Source organism: Phoenix dactylifera, chromosome 17, assembly GCF_051530095.1.
Source record: "Phoenix dactylifera cultivar Ajwa chromosome 17, Ajwa_hap1_PhDact_Kaust_v1.1, whole genome shotgun sequence".
In the NCBI taxonomy this organism is placed as follows: Eukaryota; Viridiplantae; Streptophyta; class Magnoliopsida; order Arecales; family Arecaceae; genus Phoenix; species Phoenix dactylifera.
In genome coordinates this window covers 11,080,383-11,098,726 of record NC_143206.1, presented here as the reverse complement: position 1 = coordinate 11,098,726, position 18,344 = coordinate 11,080,383, and the positions used below count along the sequence as shown (strand labels likewise).

General features: G+C 43.6%; 1 protein-coding gene across 1 annotated transcript; it reads left to right on the top strand.

Annotated features, from left to right (window-relative positions):
* Positions 1–8,067: 8,067 nt before the first annotated feature.
* Positions 8,068–13,488, top strand: LOC103714653 (U-box domain-containing protein 44-like). Its single transcript, XM_008801979.6, has 3 exons — positions 8,068–9,192; positions 9,513–9,813; positions 11,877–13,488. The coding sequence occupies exons 1-3, from the start codon at positions 8,521–8,523 to the stop codon at positions 13,331–13,333; spliced, it is 2,430 nt and encodes an 809-aa protein (XP_008800201.2). The 5' UTR covers positions 8,068–8,520; the 3' UTR covers positions 13,334–13,488.
* Positions 13,489–18,344: the final 4,856 nt, after the last annotated feature.

Here is an 18,344-nt window from a genome sequence, read left to right as displayed (position 1 = left end):
TCATATCCTTTGTTCCATCTTATTCAGTGGAATATCTTTTTTTTTTTATCATAACTGTGCATAATCCATCTATAACAATGCGGTGTCTTTGTCCTGGTAGTGGAGCTTGGGAAAGTGCATTAGCAAACACATTATCACCTGGTGATAGAATTGTATCATTTGATACAATTTTGCTTTGAGGTTTGAACAATTGTGTCTAAATTATAAAGCAAACATATGAAATCATCTCTAGAATATCATAAAATCCTTCACCAATCTACAGAGCAAAGGAAGAATATCTTGGGTTGGTTCAAAGTCTAGGCTCAAGATATTTTCTTGCAAGGAGCTTGTGAACTAAAAATGCCTAGAAAACTTCCAAAGGAAATGATCTGAAATATGTCAAACCCACATATTGTGATTGTATAAGAATAATGATCTAATTTGATATGTCTAGAAAATTACCGATGAAATATACCGTTGCAATCAATCTAAATTTGGCCCCTACAAACTATCATTATCGATAGAAGGTTCTTGATTAAATAGAGGATAATATTTGAAGCTAGTGCTAGAATTGAGAAGGGTTGTCTTTGGCTTCATGATGTTCCAATTTGTCGTACTGTCTTAAGAAATAGTCCCCATTCTAACCCACAAACTTATCAATCTCAATCCCATCCTTGAATGCTAAATCTGTGAAAAATTAGTGGTCTCCTAATTCAGCAGTGGAAATCTTTCTTGCATGTGCTTCTTGGTTTGCTTCGAAGTAACTTACTTTTGCCCATCTTAGATAGCCAATTTTAGTGTCTATTTCCAAAAAAATCAGGTGAAAGTGATTTATATCAATTTTTAGGGTGTGCCTGGTGGGTTCAATGACTTATAGGGGAAGGAGAAGGTTGTGGAGTAGATTGGACCTCCTAATCTTCTTTCTTCATTCTTCCAAGTCCAATATTTGGAGGACCCATAAATAAATACAATTGTTTTTTTATGAAGGTAGAATTTGAAATGGATTGAGATATCAATTTCCTTTTGTAAGTTAGCATCTCTATCCAATTTAGAGTTATTCTTTAGTTTTGTTCTTTTGTTGAGATAGAAGGCATAAATTGATTTCTTGTGGATTAGTATATGCTAACAAATGCATAGCTATCCTAAAGTAATTTCTGCTAAACATGAAGAATGCTTCTATGCCTTTCGCTTTCCAATATGAGTTTGAAAACACAGAAATCAAGTGATCTTTTTTCATGTATGTCTATGACTCCTACTCGGAACTCCACATTATTGCTGGTTCATGTATATAGCTGTCATAACCAAAGGTTGTCATGGTTGTGTCTGATTCACTGTAAATACAAGTGTTGGTTTGTGGGAACAGACCCACCCATATATGGTGGAAAACTTGAGACAAATTATTCATGATCATTGATGTTCCACATGAATCATTACTTCTAACACTTCTGCTGCTGCAGAAGAGATCATAGCTTGAATGCCTATAAATGACACTTGAATTTATTCATTCCCATATTTTTCGAGTGATCTTTTCGTGTTGCGGATCTTGCTGTAAGTAATCTGCCATATCATTTGCTGATATTAGTGCAGCTGTACTTCCTTGCTAAGCATTCTCTCTTTTATGACTGATCATGAGACCTAAAGTGCCATATCCAGATAGGCAAGTTAAGTCATACAGTTGCTCCTTAGGTCGATAAATAGGCAAGACTTCAATTCATCAATCAGGTAAGGCCTGAGCCTGCTAAGCATTGATGAAGTGTAACTGAATCAGATACATTGCATTCTTTCCACCAAGTCTAATTGACCCTAAAGAAGTAATTTAACTTTATCAATTCTCTGCCTGAACAGAAGCTTTTCTCCTTGATCCCGTCATCTAAAGCTTAAGTTAGGAGCTTGAATTTTCTCAAATGAACAATTCTGAGGAAGATATGCATACCACCAAAGGAAAAGGCATTTTGAACTCATGTCTTGCAACTCCTTTGGCGTTTGATATAATATATCAGAAAGTTCTGTCGAATTGGAAGCTGCTCATGAACTGATCAGACCTGAAGCTTGAGTTTCTCAAATGATACTGTTGGACTTGAAAAATGAAAAATGTCATTTTAACTTCAGATTTGATCTGTTAAAAGTATGAATTGTTGGTCTTCAATTCTAAGCATCATTAATAATTCTTTATTGCAATAAGAAGTCGTTCATCAATTTTGATCCTGAGATGGACTTGTTGGACAAAAGATTTTTGTTTCATCAATGAGATTTGATGACTAGATTTTGTGCAATATGGCTAACTTTGTTTAAGCTCTGCAGCTGCAACTGTTGGGCTGTCTTAGTGGGGTGGAGATGGCACTCGAGGATTTAGGCTGCCTGGCCAAGCTGGGAAGTAGAGTGGGAGCAGCAGCTGCTTATCTTCAGAACACCATCCCAATGATCCCTTCGAGGATATAATATTCAATCAACATAGCTTCTTTTCTCAGACTTTCTGTAAATATGACTACATATCATGCACTCTTGTGAGGCTTGTTCTCCATACGTATTGCTCTGTAGTTGATTATTTATTTAGAACTTCCATATTTGTGTTTCCATTATAAGCAGCATATTATGCATAACTTGCACTTACATGGTAGGAAAGACATTGTTGTCATTTTTGTTGGAGTTTTAATTAAAAATAAATAAATTTTTCTATCTTTCTGAAGTTTAGTTATTTTAAATATTTTAGAAAATTTTTTTATGAGACACTTCTTTTATAAAAGTTGTAACGCTTCTAAAGAAAACATTGGTTTTCAAAAAGATAAGGTATTTCCGAAATATGACATATCTTCAGAACCATCGCGTCTGTTCGGTCTTCCAGGTAGAGTCTATAAATAGACTCATCTGAGATTAATTCAAAAATAATTTGATTTCTCTTTTTCTCGCTGGTATTTTATCTTTCGAGAGTTTCTTCTATATATAGAGAGTTTTTCTACCCTTCAACTTTCTACTTTTTTTGGGAGGGGGCCATCTGAAAGAGCCGATTGGGTCAAGTCTTCACATCGATCGTGCTTGTTAGAGAAGGATCGGATCGAGCCAGACTATTGTATCTTGAGGATGATATCGTTATAGACCTATATGTAGGGGTGAATCATATTTTTAGGACAGTACATATCATATGTACTGCCATTAAAAGTTCTTTTTAATTTTCTGATTTTATTTTAATAAATTATTATTTTATAGTACTTATATAAAATAAAAATATAATAATTTTCAGATAAAATATTTTTAATAAATTTTGAGTCCCGACAAAATGATAGTGTTGTGGCATCTTATGCGCTACTTTGTGAACCATCTCCTTTGGCTCGATTGTGGAAGGTACCCAAGAAGAAAGGCCAAGAAACTCTAGTCAAGTCACCTGTCCCATCAACTGATTGATACTTTGAACGACAAAAAACTTTTGTTTCCTCGGTATTATCGTTCATCGAATGCATATTATATTAGTTAAAATATAAGTGCTTAGCAACTAGTCAATATTAATACAAATGGTGTAGAAAATAGATGGTAGAATAATTCAGAGAAGGACCCAGCGTGCTGGAACCCAGCAGGCTGATGTTAATATTCGTGCATTGCTTGAGCTAACCAAAGAGAAGCGTGCTCCTCAAATCTGCTCCTCAAATCTGCTTGCAGAATGCTCAAAGTTATGAAATTTTCTTTCAGGCATTGCTTACAAGCAATCCATCGATCTAGGTCTAGATTGTCTAGCTCACATGGTACCCCAGCATCAACTTTAGTTAATGACTTATACCTTTGGTGCTAGAAATAGCAAAGAGTTTTGTACATAAATACTCTTCTAAAAACTCAAATCTATGTAGATATTCTCTTAAAATTTATATTTATTTTTGTACTCACATAAAATACTGTTTTTCACAAATGCTCTTAATATAATGATTTTTCTAACACCATTAATAAAAATCATATTTATTTTAATTAAAAATAAAATAGAATTTTGAAATTACTTTTTTGTTTTCTATCGCGATCGCCTTATAAATATTTCTTTTTGCATATCTACCCATTGAGGATATTTTAGTCATTTTAATTTGAAATCGTTAATTTTTTTAACGGGCATTAGTACATATGCAAAAATAAGGAAAAAAAGAGTAGAATAATAAAATAAGTGTTTTATAAGTATATATATATAAATATCAATTTGGAAAGGGTATTCATGCAAAATTTGATATTGAGGAGGGTATTCATACCCAAAACACACAATAACAAAGAAGGCTTTTTTTTAAATTTATACCTATATGGCTCTATGTTGTACTAACCTAGCCAAGAACAAGACTGTGGCTCAAATTAGAAGGATCTGGCCCTGCAGCAGGGCACCCTCTTTTTGTTGGAGAAACCATAGGTTTGCATCTTGCTTGGATGCTCAAAAGTTGTACTTGATGCAAGAAGAGGGATATTAGAGGCATTTATGACATGACCATATGAATGGAGAGCCTTGTGACTTTAGAATAGACTAAGCAACGTCTACAAATTGCCTTTGGATGCAGTTATCTGCCCAGCCACAGCTTTACTACCTATACAAGCATCATCACCACATCAAGCAGCATTCTGTATTGGAGGGATAAAAATTGTTCTCTAGAAAGTGTTAATTAATTATGAAGGCAACTTGAAATTGACATAGTGATTGATTTAAGTATCATAATGGACCCTTTCCTCATCTTGTCTCCTTTTGATGACCCCTACTCCACTTGCATTCTTAATTTTTCACAACATGATTGATACTGTGAACGACAAAAAAATTTTGTTTCCTCAGTATTATCGTTCATCGAATGCATATTATATTAGTTAAAATATAAATGCTTGGCAGCTAGCCAATATTTAATAGAACAATTCAGAGAAGGACCCAGCGTGCTGGAACCCAGCAGGCTGACGTTAATATTCGTGCATTGCTTGGGCTAACTTCGTCTTGTCACTGGGGTGGCAGCCCAGTGGAACGGAACGTTACTTTCAATTAGTTCCAAATTCGAAACACGCAGGCATCGATTAAATTATGAAGACCGGTTGCTTCCTACTCGGACGCGAGGTTTGGAAGGATTACTAGTCCGCTGGTAGTCTCGGTGGCACCAGATGTGACGTACTCACACGGAGAATTCGTATCAGAGCTTAGAGGGGTCACCTAGCCGGGCCCACGGATGAGGAGGATATGAGTAAAATCGGCCGAGGTGCACAACACACGGTCATTTCTGCCTGTATCGAACATTCTCCTGGCATGGTGGAGGCTGCTATCCGGGGGTGGACTTATCCCTTCCTCCCCCTTCCCCTTTTTTTTAAGCAAAAAAAAAAAAAGGCAGTTTTGAAATGTGCTCCTCAAATCTGCTTGCAGAATGCTAGAAGTTATGAAATTTTCTTTCGGGCATTTTTTACAAGCAATCCATCGATCTAGATCCAGATTTTCTAGCTCACATGGTACTCCAGCATCAACTTTAGTTAATGGCTGATGGGGGGCGAAATGGATCGTCCAGCCTACAGCTAAAAGGCCGCCCAGTTTTGGCCCAAAAAACGCCAACCCCGATCGGTTGAATCCTTGGTTCGGCCCAGAATTAGCTCGGCCTCGGACTCCGCCAAAAGCTCCATCGGCTTGGATATTCGCCGACTCTCCCAACCAAGCTCGGAGTGCCTACTTCAGTAGTACGCCCTGACCCTCGAGCTTGGGGCGCTCCACCGAGCACACTTCGAAACCTGGAAAGCCGAGCTATCCTCAACACTCGTCTAGCCAACCTCCCCAAACGCATGATGCGACCTCTCAACGGGCTCGGTCTCGCCAACAACCGCCCCAATGTGCGTGCTCACGCCTTCCTATATGCCCGTACATTACAACACCACCGCACCACGTTTCGATAGCTAGCCCTCGACAGTCAAAAGACGACACCATGACTACTCCGGCCATACCCTGCTGTGACTGTCAACACCTTACCGTTCTCAAGAATGGACAGCACCACATGCCACCAACCAACCTTAGCTGCACGCCATTCGGCTCAGAGCCATTCCCCATCTCATGATGAGGGCGAACAGTGCCTCTGCCACTTGGGCCTTTCCACCGGGACTATAAATAACCCGGTCAGGTAATTTCTAAGAGACTTTTTGGCTGGACCAAATTTACCCCACTCTAACTTGATCGTCGGAGGGCCCTCACCGGAAACACAGGTGAGATTTTGTGCAGGTTTTCCGCCGCCGCTGTGCAGGAGATGGCCCCCATCTTCTTCCTCCCATCACCGATGGCTCCCTCGACTCTTCCGGCGTGGTCACCCTCAGGCCAAATTTGAACCACAACAATGGCTTATACCTTTGGTGCTAGAAATAGCAAAGAATGTTTTATATGAATGTTCTTTTAAAATTTTAAATTTATATAAATATTTTTTTAAAATTTATATTTATTTCTGTACCTCCATAAAATACTATTTTTTTCACAAATGCCTTTAATATAACGATTTTTCTAACACCATTAATAAAAATTATATTTATTTTAATTAAAAATAAAATAAAATTTTGAAATTACTTTTTTGTCTCCTATCGCGATCGCCTTATAAATATTTTTTTTTTTTTTTGCATATCTACCCATTAAGAGTCTTTTAGTCATTTTAATTTGAAATCGTTAATTTTTTTAACGGACATTGGTACATATGCAAAAACAAAAATAAAAAAGGATAAAATAGTAAAATAAGTATTTTACGATAATATATATGCAAATATTAATTTTGAAAGAATATTTATGCAAAATTTGATATTTAGGAGGAAATTCGTGCAAAAAAACTCAATAGCAAAGAGGCTTTTTTTTTTTTTTCCATCTAGAAACATCTTGGAAGTGACCATATTAAGGGCTGAAAAAACATTTGGAAGAATTAAGATCCAACCTGAAACGAGCCTAAATAGTCCTTATTTGCTATACCAACCTAGCCAAGAACGAGGCTCTGGCTCAAATTAGAAGGATCTGGCCCTGCAGCAGGGCACCCTCTTTTTGTTGGAGAAACCATAGGTCTGCATCTTGCTTAGATGCTCAAAAGTTGTACTTGATGCAAGACGAGGGATATTAGAGGCTTTATGACATGACCGTATGAATGGAGAGCCTTGTGACTTTAGAATGGACAAAGCAACCTCTACAAATTGCCTTTGGATGCGTTTATTTGCCCAGCCACAGCTTTACAACCTATTCAAGCATCATCACCACATCAATCAGCATTCTGCATTGGAGGGATAAAAGATGTTCTCTAGAAAGTGTTAATTAATTATGAAGGCAACTTGAAATTGACATGGTGATTGAATTAAGTATCATAATGGACCCTTTCCTCATCTTGTCTCCTTTTGATGACCCCAACTCCACTTGCATTCTTAATTTTTCACAAGATACTTGATGAGCCAACTTATAAGAGTTTTAAATGGAGTAGCTGATGCGTCATTATTTCTAAAACAACATGCCATTAATACTGTTGCAGCTGAGAATGGACTAGGCCCAAGCACGACGACACTCGGTGGCCAGTTTCTCTAGTTGAAATTGGGGGAGGCAAGGTGCACTCGGTTGCTGCAGCCGAAATTCTGGTCGAATGACAGTTTTTCGACCTAAAACAGAACAGAGCAAAGAAGTCTTCTGGTCGGAATGTATTCGGCAGAAAACTCTCTGATGCCTAAGTCAGTGTGGTAATCAAAAAATAGAAGAAGATTGTCTTTCAGTGTGTTTTTTTTTTTATCTCTTCTATCCCTCTTTTTTGTGCATGCCTATTGAAGGAGCCTATCTGCCATCAAAAAATTAAGATATGTACGTCGACTAGAAATAACTGACTTGAGTATAGCTTGAACATCAGACGTGGTCTATATGAATGCTTTGCATGCGGATGATATTCTGTCTGTTATTCGAACGTCGTTGAGTTTTTTTTGTTAGAATGCAGCCAACTATAAAAAGCTTCTGATATATAAACTCATCGATACGTTGCCGAGCTTGTCTACATGTTAGCCAAATTAAACTTTTTTATGAATTGTGGCTGATTTGGCAGCGGATCAAATACCAACTGAGATCCATACGTAATGATGCTAAAATATAAATGCAACGTATCAGGCTTACAGTCCGTCCTGCCCGACTCAAACCCCATGACACGACCTGCTCTGGTCCTCGAGCCTTCCGTTCTCGTCCTCTCCAACCTTCCATCTTGACGCGTTGAAGCAGTCCGATTTGTTTGCGGTTGACACGCGGTATCATCGTCGTTTTCATGAGTCCGAGCCGCTCCGCCGAGCCTTCCCCCGCCCAAAAGAAAGAGACAAGCGTGAGAGAGAGAGAGAGAGAGAGAGAGAGAGAGAGAGAGGCGAGAGAGAAGGGAAGAAAAGAAGACAATAACGTCGTCATCATGCAACGCTCCATGTCGCAGTCGGAAGTCTTCTCTCCCTCCTCTCCTCGCGCAAGCATGCCTTCTTGACTCCGTCTTCTCCTCATCTCTCCACCCCACCACTCGCTCCTCCTCTGTATCGTTATCTCTCTTCTCTCCCCTCCAAACCTTCCTCGTAAAATTCCAACCCAAGAAAACCATGCAGCAGCCCAATTCCGACGCCGCTGAGCTCCTTTCCAACCTTCTGGACTCAGTCGAAGAGACGGTCTGCCTCGCGACGGACCCCGAAGCCGAGACTCTCAACTTGACCTCCGCCCTCCCCGTCTTCGCCGCTTTTGTCGAACGGTTGGCACCAATTCTCCATGGCCTTCCACAGACCGAGGATTCGGCGACGCCGGCGATCCGGAAGGCCGTGGAGGCCCTCGGCACCGAGCTCCGGCGTGCCCGGGCACTGGTCCGGAGCTCCGCCGGCTCGCCGGTGGCCGTGCGGCTGATGGAGGGCTGCGCTCGGGACCTCGGGAGATGCCTCGGCCTTTTTCTTGATGCCTGGGGGGATGCTTTGGATGAGGTTAAGAAGGAGGAGATTGGGGGGCTGCAGAGGGAGATGATGGGTGTGCGATTTGGGGGGTCGAAGGGTCGCGAAGTGGTGGATGTCGAAGATTTGGTGGTGCGGGTAAAGAGCGGCGATGAGGATGAGCTTGGGGTTGTGCTTCTGGAGCTGGGGATTTTGATTACCGATGGATTGGTGACAGAGGAAGGAGTGTGTTTGATTCCAGTTTTGTTGATTCGGTTGGCTTCGGCCAAGAGTGACAATAGGTTGAAGATAATCCTCTTGCTGAGGAGCCTCGCCTTTCACAGTGATGAGAATAAGGTAAAATTTTAGAATCAATTTAAGATCTTGTGCTGTTATTCTTCATTCAATTATGTTTCAGCTAGATTAACACATATGAAAAAAAAGATATCTTGGATGGCAGTGTGTCCTCATCTGCTAGTATTCATCTTCTTTCCCCATTTACCAATTTAATGTGCACTACACCACAGTCAGATAAATTGTCCTAAATCTCTGCTGCTTTTGTTATTTAATTGGCTTGTTAGGATAGTTGGGATTTAGCTAATGCGATCTTTCAGAATTTTTATTGAATTCTGTTTCTTTTTGGCTTTCTCTGTTTATGTTGTTACTGGTTTTTGCAGGAGAGGATGGCAGGTATCGAGGCTCTTTCGAGTGTTGTGAAGTCTTTGTCGAGGGATGTCGATGAGAGCAGGCAAGCAGTAGGACTGCTTTTGGATCTTTCAGATGTTGTTAAAGTTCGGCAAAGGCTTGGTAGAATCCAGGGTTGTATCGTGATGCTGGTTGCATTGCTTAATGGAGATGATCCTTCTGCTTCATGTGATGCTAGGAAGTTGTTGTGTGCTTTGTCGAGCAACTTGCAGAATGTGCTTCTCATGGCTGAGGCTGGTTACTTCATGCCATTACTACGCTATTTAAAAGAAGGTACTCCCAAGATGCTCTTAGAGATTTTAGTACGAGGATGGCTATTGTGATCTGTATTCTTTCACCTCACTTTGGCATCAAAACTTCACGTTATTAGTGATTTTGTCTTTGAGGCTATGATATCTTGGTTTACCATCTGAATATATTATGATATTTTGATTATCATACTGACCATAGATGTGTTGAGAAATTCTTTTTCAGACCAATAGGTTGTGATTCTATCTTATACCGGGCAGCTTTGCTTGTATACCCTAATAGGTGTTCATGTTTGAATTTGTTATTCATTAGTGTACATGATGTATCAATAAGATTAAGGTTAGCTATTGCTCATATGGGACCTTAGACCTTATGTTTGGATATTGTTGGAAAGCACTACCTTGTGAGTGATTGCAAATTTTATTTTGTTTCCGATGGTTTGATTACATTCTAAAGGCTTTTTTCATTGGAGTGAGACCGAATTTATTTCGAACAAGCCCCTAGTCGGTATGAAGTTCCAGATAGTATATATTATCCAGGTAATTCTCCAAACTGTTTTTTTAAGAAACATGAGTATATTGACAAGTTATATTTGCTACCCAAAAATCAGGGTTATAACCAAGGGAAGGGGACATCCCATCATACATATCAAAAGACCCTAATGCTGTAAGATCATGTATAGACCTTTGCACTTAACAATCACAAACTGGTTATGTCACCAGCCTAAACATCAAGCTGGCATTTTGGAGCAATTGAATTTCAGAATTCTTAACCAAAAAATGGCTAAAAAATCACAGGAAATACTCTCCGAGCCATAATCACCTTTTTGCTTAGTTCTAGCATAACAAGAGAAAATAAAACAGAAAAGAAAAGGTGAGCTCTGTCATCAGTCTCTTTAAACCAATTGTTTTGCAGGTGTCTTTACTCTATCTTTGCATGAGAAATATCCATTATTACCAACAACTGCTAAGTTAATTATCTCCATTGCTCATGTATTCTACCTTTCAAAGATGCTATCATCTCTTTCCTTCTGCAAGTTTTCAACTATGATGTGTACTGCTATCTGCAAATCTTATCCTTTTATATATCTGTGAAAAAGTGGCCTCTTCAATGTGTAAAATTGGTCATGAATCATTCCATGATAGGCATCCCATGTCTATAGTAACAATCATCTACATCACACTGTAATGTTATTTCATGGCTTGGTCTACACGTCTACACAGCCTAATAGTTAAATATTTAGGGGTTAATACTAGGGCACATGGATCCCTCAACTCAGGGATATGCAAAGATTATCAAATAATAACATGATATCTCTTGAAAGCAGGTTTAACCGAACTTGTTTTCAGGTAACCCTGCATCCATGTGTTGATGTACAATCACCACTTTAGAAACCAACAAATGTTGCCATCGTTTTACAGTCACCATGTACAGTTGACAACACATGAATGAGTCACCCGCACCTAACCCTCGCTGTGATTGATTCGAGGAACAACGAACAGGACTCTTATTTCTCCCCAGATGCTTGAAGAAATTGACTGAGTTTCTGACAATGTCTTTATGGATTTTAAAGGCGTAATACAACAAATGTACCAAAAAAAAAGACCTCATACAACATAGGTTCTTTCTAGTGTTGCCTCACAACCAATATGCATGGGAAAAAAGTCATCTCCTTAATTCCTCATAAAGCATCCTATAGTTAACAGAGATGGCTTTGTTATGAAGACACTTCCAACACTACAGTTTAACTTTATGTGGAATCAAAGAACTTGGATATCTATAACATAGTTGGTGTTCTTGATTGAAAATTCTTACATGCTTCATGACTTAATCTATGCAATTCTTTAGATATATGCATATTAAGAATGTACAGAAGGCCATCTTTCTACATAGTGAGCAACTTGTCTTGCATGTCACATGTGGTAATTTTGGGCATAAAGAGGCTTTGCATCCCCTATACTGTTTAATAGATCTCATGAAATATTTCTGTGGTTTGACCTAGAATTTGATGCCTTTTTCTTTCTCTTTGTTGTAGTATAACATAATCTGCTCTCTCATTTCGTAGTCTAATTGATGTTCCTCTGCAGGTTCTGATATGCACAAGATTCTCATGGCAACAGCAATTTCAAGGATGGAACTTACAGACCAAATGAAAGCTGTGCTTGGGGAAGAGGGCTCAATTGAACCACTTGTGAAAATGTTCATTTCAGGGAATCTTGAAGCTAAGTTGTCTGCACTGGGAGCCTTGCGTAACCTTTCTAGCTTGGCAGAAAATATTCCACTCTTGATTAGTTCTGGCATTGTAGCACCTCTGCTTCAACTTCTGTTCTCTGTTACATCTGTCCTCATGACTCTTCGAGAACCTGCCTCAGCTATACTTGCAAGCCTAGCTCAATCTGAACTAATTCTTACAAATAAAGATGTGGCTCAGCAAATGCTCTCACTTCTTAATTTATCCAGCCCAACAATCCAGTCTCACCTTTTACATGCTCTTAATAGCATAGCTAGCCATTCAAAAGCTAAAAGAGCCAGAGCTAAAATGAAAGAAAATGGTGCAGTGCAGCTTCTCTTACCATTTCTGACTGAGAGCAATGTTGAAATCAGAAACATTGCCCTGAAACTGCTCTTCAATCTTTCTAAAGATTTTGCAGGAGAGTTAACCGAGCAGCTAGGAGAAACCCAGCTCAACATCTTAGTAAACATCATTTCCGCATCAGCATCAGATAGTGAAAAGGCTGGTGCTGTTGGCATACTAAGTAGCCTACCTGTGAATGACAAAAAGGCAACAGAGATTCTAACAAGGCTGAAATTACTCCCTGTTTTGATCTCTTTACTCGGAGTAAGCATCTCAGCCTCTTCAACTCCTACAAGGAGATGGTTACTCGAGAGCATTGCTGGTGTAATGATTCGGTTTACTGTTCCTTGGGATAAGAAACTCCAAAAAGTGTCAGCAGCCCATGGAGTAATTCCTTGCCTTGTGAAGCTACTTTCAAGTGGATCAGTGATTGCCAAGTCTAGAGCAGCAACATCATTGGCTCAACTATCACAGAATTCACTTGCTTTATGCAAGGTTAAATCATCAAGATGGTTCTGCATTCCTCCTTCCTCTGAAACACTCTGTGAGGTTCATAGAGGTAATTGCATTGTCAAAAACACATTCTGCCTAGTGAAGGCAGGTGCTCTATCACCTTTGGTACAAATTCTGGAAGGCAAAGAGCGTGAAGCTGATGAAGCAGTTCTCAGTGCTCTGGCAACTCTTATGCAGGACGAGCTATGGGAAAATGGAAGCAACACTCTAGATAAAGCAGGAGGAATTCAGGCTCTCATAAGAATTCTTGGAGTGGGTAGTTTAAAATCTCAAGAAAAAGCAATTTGGATGCTAGAGAGGATATTTAGGCTTCCAACTTACAGAGAGCAATATGGCGAAACTGCTCAGAATATGCTTATTGATCTTGCACAAAAGGGTGATCCAACTCTGAAACCAATGATTGCTAAGATATTGGCACACCTCCAGCTCTTGCTGATGCAATCGAGCTACTTCTGAGAGGGTTCAGTTTTGATATTCTGTGGAATCATCTAAATACAATGTAGAGAAAGCTTGAAGCTGTTTGGCGGGCAAAGGTTATGCCAACTAATGGTGTACCATACTTCTTTCATTTGTATATATTTGCAGATGATAGCACAGAGTTGCTTGCCTAATGCTTATCGGTCGTGCCCAAAAGTGATGCAGACTGAAATCAGTCGGAAGAAAGCCCATATTTGGCTCCGGGCAGACTTCAAAAGATTCCTAGTGATCTGCTTATGACACAAGGGAAAAGAAAGCAAAAATGTTTGCCTCTATCAAGCTATCATCAGGAGATTGTTTTCTTTAATTTGTTCTTGTTGGGGGAATGCGGTTTTCCCCCAGAACATAATAACCTCGCTGCTAGAAGACTGCATGTCTGCCGACCTTGGACGACCAAGGTCGGCGCCCGACCTCGGAACGTCCGACCTCAGAACGTCCGACCTAGAGATTCCCGACCTCGGAGGTCCATCCTTGTCGCCCACCTACCACAGCCGTACCCTTTCGAGGTCCGGCCGAGGGCCATATCCTGCCACTGCCCCAGCATTTATTATGCATGATCTCCGCAAATCCACGGTTCACTCAACAATTAATGCGCATCTCCGGCTTACTCCACAATTAATGCGCATGGCTCCAATTATCTACGGATCCTCAGCTCTCCACGGCAAATTAGCTCAGCAGGGTCCTGTCAGCCGTGATAAGTCTCTGACCCCGGCCTCACCTCCGATATCAATGCAATGATTCACCCGATCGCGCGCCAGCTCGAGTCGTACGACGGCCTCACCTCCGACATCAATGCAATGATTCACCTGATCGTGTGCCAGTCCAAGCAACGTGCCGAGCCGTACGACGGTCTCGCCCAATCACATCACAGATAATCCAACCCCCCTATAAAAAGGGGACCCTTGTTTCTCAAGGGGGGTTGAACACAGGAAACTCTGAAAAACTTCTCTCCTTTCTCCTTTAAACACACTTTCCCCCCTCTGACTTAAGCATCGGAGGGCCGATGCCGGAAAACCCGGCCACCGGCTTTTCTGTAGGCACCCCGATGGAGGACGCCGCTCGCCGACGGACCGCCACTCTCCTGTGTCCACCGACCGCTCTCCCTCCTCAACCGACGACCGCCCCCGGGTCCAATTTCCAGCAACAGTTGGCGCTAGAGGAAGGGCCCGAGTCGCGATCATGAAGTTGAGAAGTAAGGGAGTCTCCAACATCTCTCGGCGTCCCCCGCAGAGTCTTGGACACTCCGTCCAGAATTCGCCTACTCCGGCTGACCCGGTTCCTCAGGTCCAACCGGAGCAATTCAATGCCCTGGTGCAGCAAGTACAGGCCCTGGCCGCTGCCGTCCAAGGCCTGCGGCGCGAGGAGGCCTTACCAACGCTCCCCCCGCAGGCCCAGATCTTGCCGGAGTTTCCTCCCAACGGCCCGATTCTCCAAGGCCAGAATTTTCATGGCTCCTCCAGGGCCAACAACGAAGGGCGGGCCTCCTCCTAGAGAGAGCTGCCGGGGGAAGGTCTCAACAAAAGACCCCAACCCTCTGAAGCCGAGTCAGCCCCAGACCACCGTGAGCCGGAGCAAACCACGGTGACGATTCCTCGGGTTGGGGAGCTCGACAGGAAAGTCGAGCACTTGGAGCGCCAGATCGAAGCGCTCCACAGCAAGAAGGCAAGACAAGAGGGGGATTTTGATTTTACCATCAAGTCCCCCTTCTCCCGCCAGATCGAGGATGAGCCGGTCCCCGCGAGGTTCAAGATGCCTCAAGTGAAGCCCTACAGCGGAGTCACCGACCCCCTCGACCATTTGGAGAGCTACCGGGCTCTCATGGCCCTGCAAGGATCCTCGGAGGCCGTACTTTGTAAGGCCTTTCCGGCGACTTTTCGAGGGACAGCTCGGCTTTGGTTTTCTAGGCTAAAGCCGAGCACGGTATCTTCCTTCGGGCAACTCGGCAGGCAGTTTGCTACCAATTTTGCTGCCAGCCGACGCCAACGACGGACGTCGGACTCCCTCCTGGATATCAAGCAGAAGGAGGGGGAATCCCTCAAGGAGTATCTAGACCGCTTTACCGCCGCCACGTGGGAAGTCCGCGAGCTGGACCAGTCAATAGCCATGTCGGCTCTAAAGACTGGGGCTGGCTCTTATCGATTCCTCTTCTCTATCGAGAAGAGCTTCCCGGCCGACTTCACCGAGATGCTGGCCCGAGCTCGGAAGTACGCTAAGGCCGAGGAGGCTATCGCCTCCAGGCGGGGTGCGATTGAACCTGCCTCAAGGAAGCAGAAGAAACGCCGCGAGGAGCGCGGCCGGCACGACACAGAGGATTGCTTTCAGCTCCGGGACGAGATAGAGACGCTTATTCGCCGCGGAGTATTCAATCGGTTCGTAAGGAACCGACGTGAGGAAAGGAGGCCAGCGAAAAACGCCACACCGTCCGAAAATCCGGATGACAACAGGCCTATCGCCGGCACCATCAATGTAATCGGAGAAGCCTCGGTAGAAGGATCAGCCCGAGAAGGAATCTCTCCGAAGCGCCCGCGTACTGCTGAAGTCATTTCGTTCTCGGACGAGGACTTGGAAGGGGTTGAGATCCCCCACGATGACGCTGTGGTCATCTCCATGATCGTAAACAAATTTGATGTAAAACGTGTCCTAGTTGACAATGGAAGTTCAGCCAACGTTTTGTACTACTATGCCTACCAAAAAATGGGGTTACCAGAAGGACAGCTCCGGAAAATTAATACCCCACTGGTCGGGTTTACCGGAGACTCGGTCCCAGTCGAGGGCGAGGTCAGTCTTCTTGTTACGGTCGGCCTCGCTCCCCAGGAAAGCACTGTGAGGATGGACTTTCTTGTGGTCCGTTTACCCTCAGCCCACAATGCTATCCTTGGGCGGCCAGGGCTAAATGCCCTCCGAGCCGTGGTCTCAACCCGCCACCTACTCATGCGATTTCCCACCGCCTAAGGAGTAGGCGAGGTCCGCGGGGATCAGCTGGTTGCCAAGCAATGCTACATGGCGACTCGCAAAGTGAAGCAACCAACCGAGGCGCCGATTCAGGCAACGGGCCCCTCGCTACCCATAGAAACCCTGGACGCAAGGGACGACCTCTGGAAAAAGCAAGTAGAGCCCGGTGAGCTTCTCGTTCAAGTTTCTCTACGAGAAAATTTTTCCGAGCTAACTGTGCAGGTCGGCTCCGGCCTTGGCATCCGCGAGAGGAATCACCTCATCAGCTTCCTGCGGGACAACGCTGATGTCTTCGCCTGGTCGCCCGCCGACGTACCAGGAATTGTCCCTGAGGTCATAGTCCATCGACTCCAGGTGAAGCCGACCAGCAGACCTGTAAAGCAGAAAAAAAGGGGTTCTGCCCTGGAACGACAACGAGCTGCAGCCGAGGAAGTGGATAAACTCCTTGAAGCTGGCTTCATCCGGGAGGTCTCCTACCCAGACTGGCTCGCCAACATAGTCCTCGTGAAGAAGGCTAATGGGAAATGGCGCATGTGCGTGGACTACACTGACCTGAACAAGGCCTGCCCGAAGGATAGTTTTCCCCTTCCGAGCATTGACCAGCTTGTCGATTCTACCTCAGGACATCAATTGCTGACCTTCATGGACGCCTTCTCAGGATACAATCAAATCCGAATGGCGTCAGAAGACGAGAAAAGACGGCCTTCATCACCAACAAGGGCACCTATTGCTACAAGGTGATGCCTTTCGGTCTGAAGAATGCTGGAGCCACATATCAGAGGCTGGTCAGCCAAATTTTTGAGGACCAGATCGGCGAAATATGGAAGTCTATGTGGATGACATGCTGGTAAAGAGCCGAGCCGCGGAGCACCATGTAGCTGACCTCAACGAAACATTCTCCAAGCTCAGGAGGTATCGAATGAAGCTCAACCCAGCAAAGTGCGTGTTCGGAGTTACCTCAGGCAAATTCCTGAGTTTCATAGTGACCCAGCGCGGAGTTGAAGCCAACCTCGAGAAAATCCGAGCGCTGCAAGAGATGACGCCTCCAAAGACAGTCAAAGAAGTGCAGCGGCTTACCGGACGGGTTGCCGCCTTGGGGAGATTTGTCTCCCGATCGGCTGAGCGCTGCCTCCCATTCTTCAAGATCCTTAAGCGGCCAAAGGACTTCCTATGGTCAGAAGAATGCCAGCAGGCCTTTGAAGAGCTCAGGCGCCTTCTGGCCTCTCCCCCGCTACTCACCAAGCCTCAGCGGGACGAAGTTCCTTACTTATACCTGGCCGTCTTTCCGGTCGCAGTAAGCTCAGTCCTGGTCCGGGAAGAGGACAAGCTCCAAAAGCCGGTCTACTACATCAGCCGGGTTCTCAGGGATGCTGAGACCCGATATTCTAAACTTGAGAAGACAATTTTTGCCCTTATCATCTCAGTTCGGAGACTCCGGCCTTATTTTCAAGCACATACAATAGTCGTACTGACCGACCAGCCTATGAAGTAAATATTGCAAAGATCAGATCGTGCGGGGAGGATCGCCAAGTGGGCGGTCGAGCTCAGAAAGTTCGACCTCGAATATCGGCCCAGGCCGGCCATTAAAGCTCAAATACTCGCCGACTTTCTCGTGGAATGTACTTTGCCAGACGACCCCGAGCTACCGTCTGCATCTATGGAGGGAACCCCGAGGCTACCATGGGCCCTATATTCGGACGGGTCCTCAACTTCGGGGGGTAGCGGAGCTGGACTCATCCTCACCAGCACGGATGGAGTGGTGGCCGAGCAAGCCTTACGCCTCGAGTTCCCGGCCTCAAACAACGAGGCAGAATATGAGGCGCTCATTGCTGGGCTCAAATTGGCGAAGGAACTGAAAGTGGAAGATCTGAAGGCCTTCAGCGACTCTCAGCTGATAGTGAGCCAGGTCCAGGGAGACTTTGAAGCAAAAGAACCATCGATGTGGAAATATCTCCAAAAAGTGCGGGAACTCACGTCTGCCTTAGGCTCTTTCAGCATCCAGCACATTCCCAGAGCGAAAAATCTCAGGGCGGACCAA

What these genes read in the sequence shown, in the direction of transcription:
- LOC103714653 (XM_008801979.6), top strand. Translation starts at nt 8,521, where the DNA reads ATGCAGCAGCCCAATTCCGACGCCGCTGAGCTCCTTTCCAACCTTCTG. An exon ending in TTCACAGTGATGAGAATAAG is followed by an intron (nt 9,193 to 9,512) that starts GTAAAATTTTAG and finishes TGGTTTTTGCAG; the next exon opens with GAGAGGATGGCAGGTATCGA. An exon ending in ACTACGCTATTTAAAAGAAG is followed by an intron (nt 9,814 to 11,876) that starts GTACTCCCAAGA and finishes GTTCCTCTGCAG; the next exon opens with GTTCTGATATGCACAAGATT.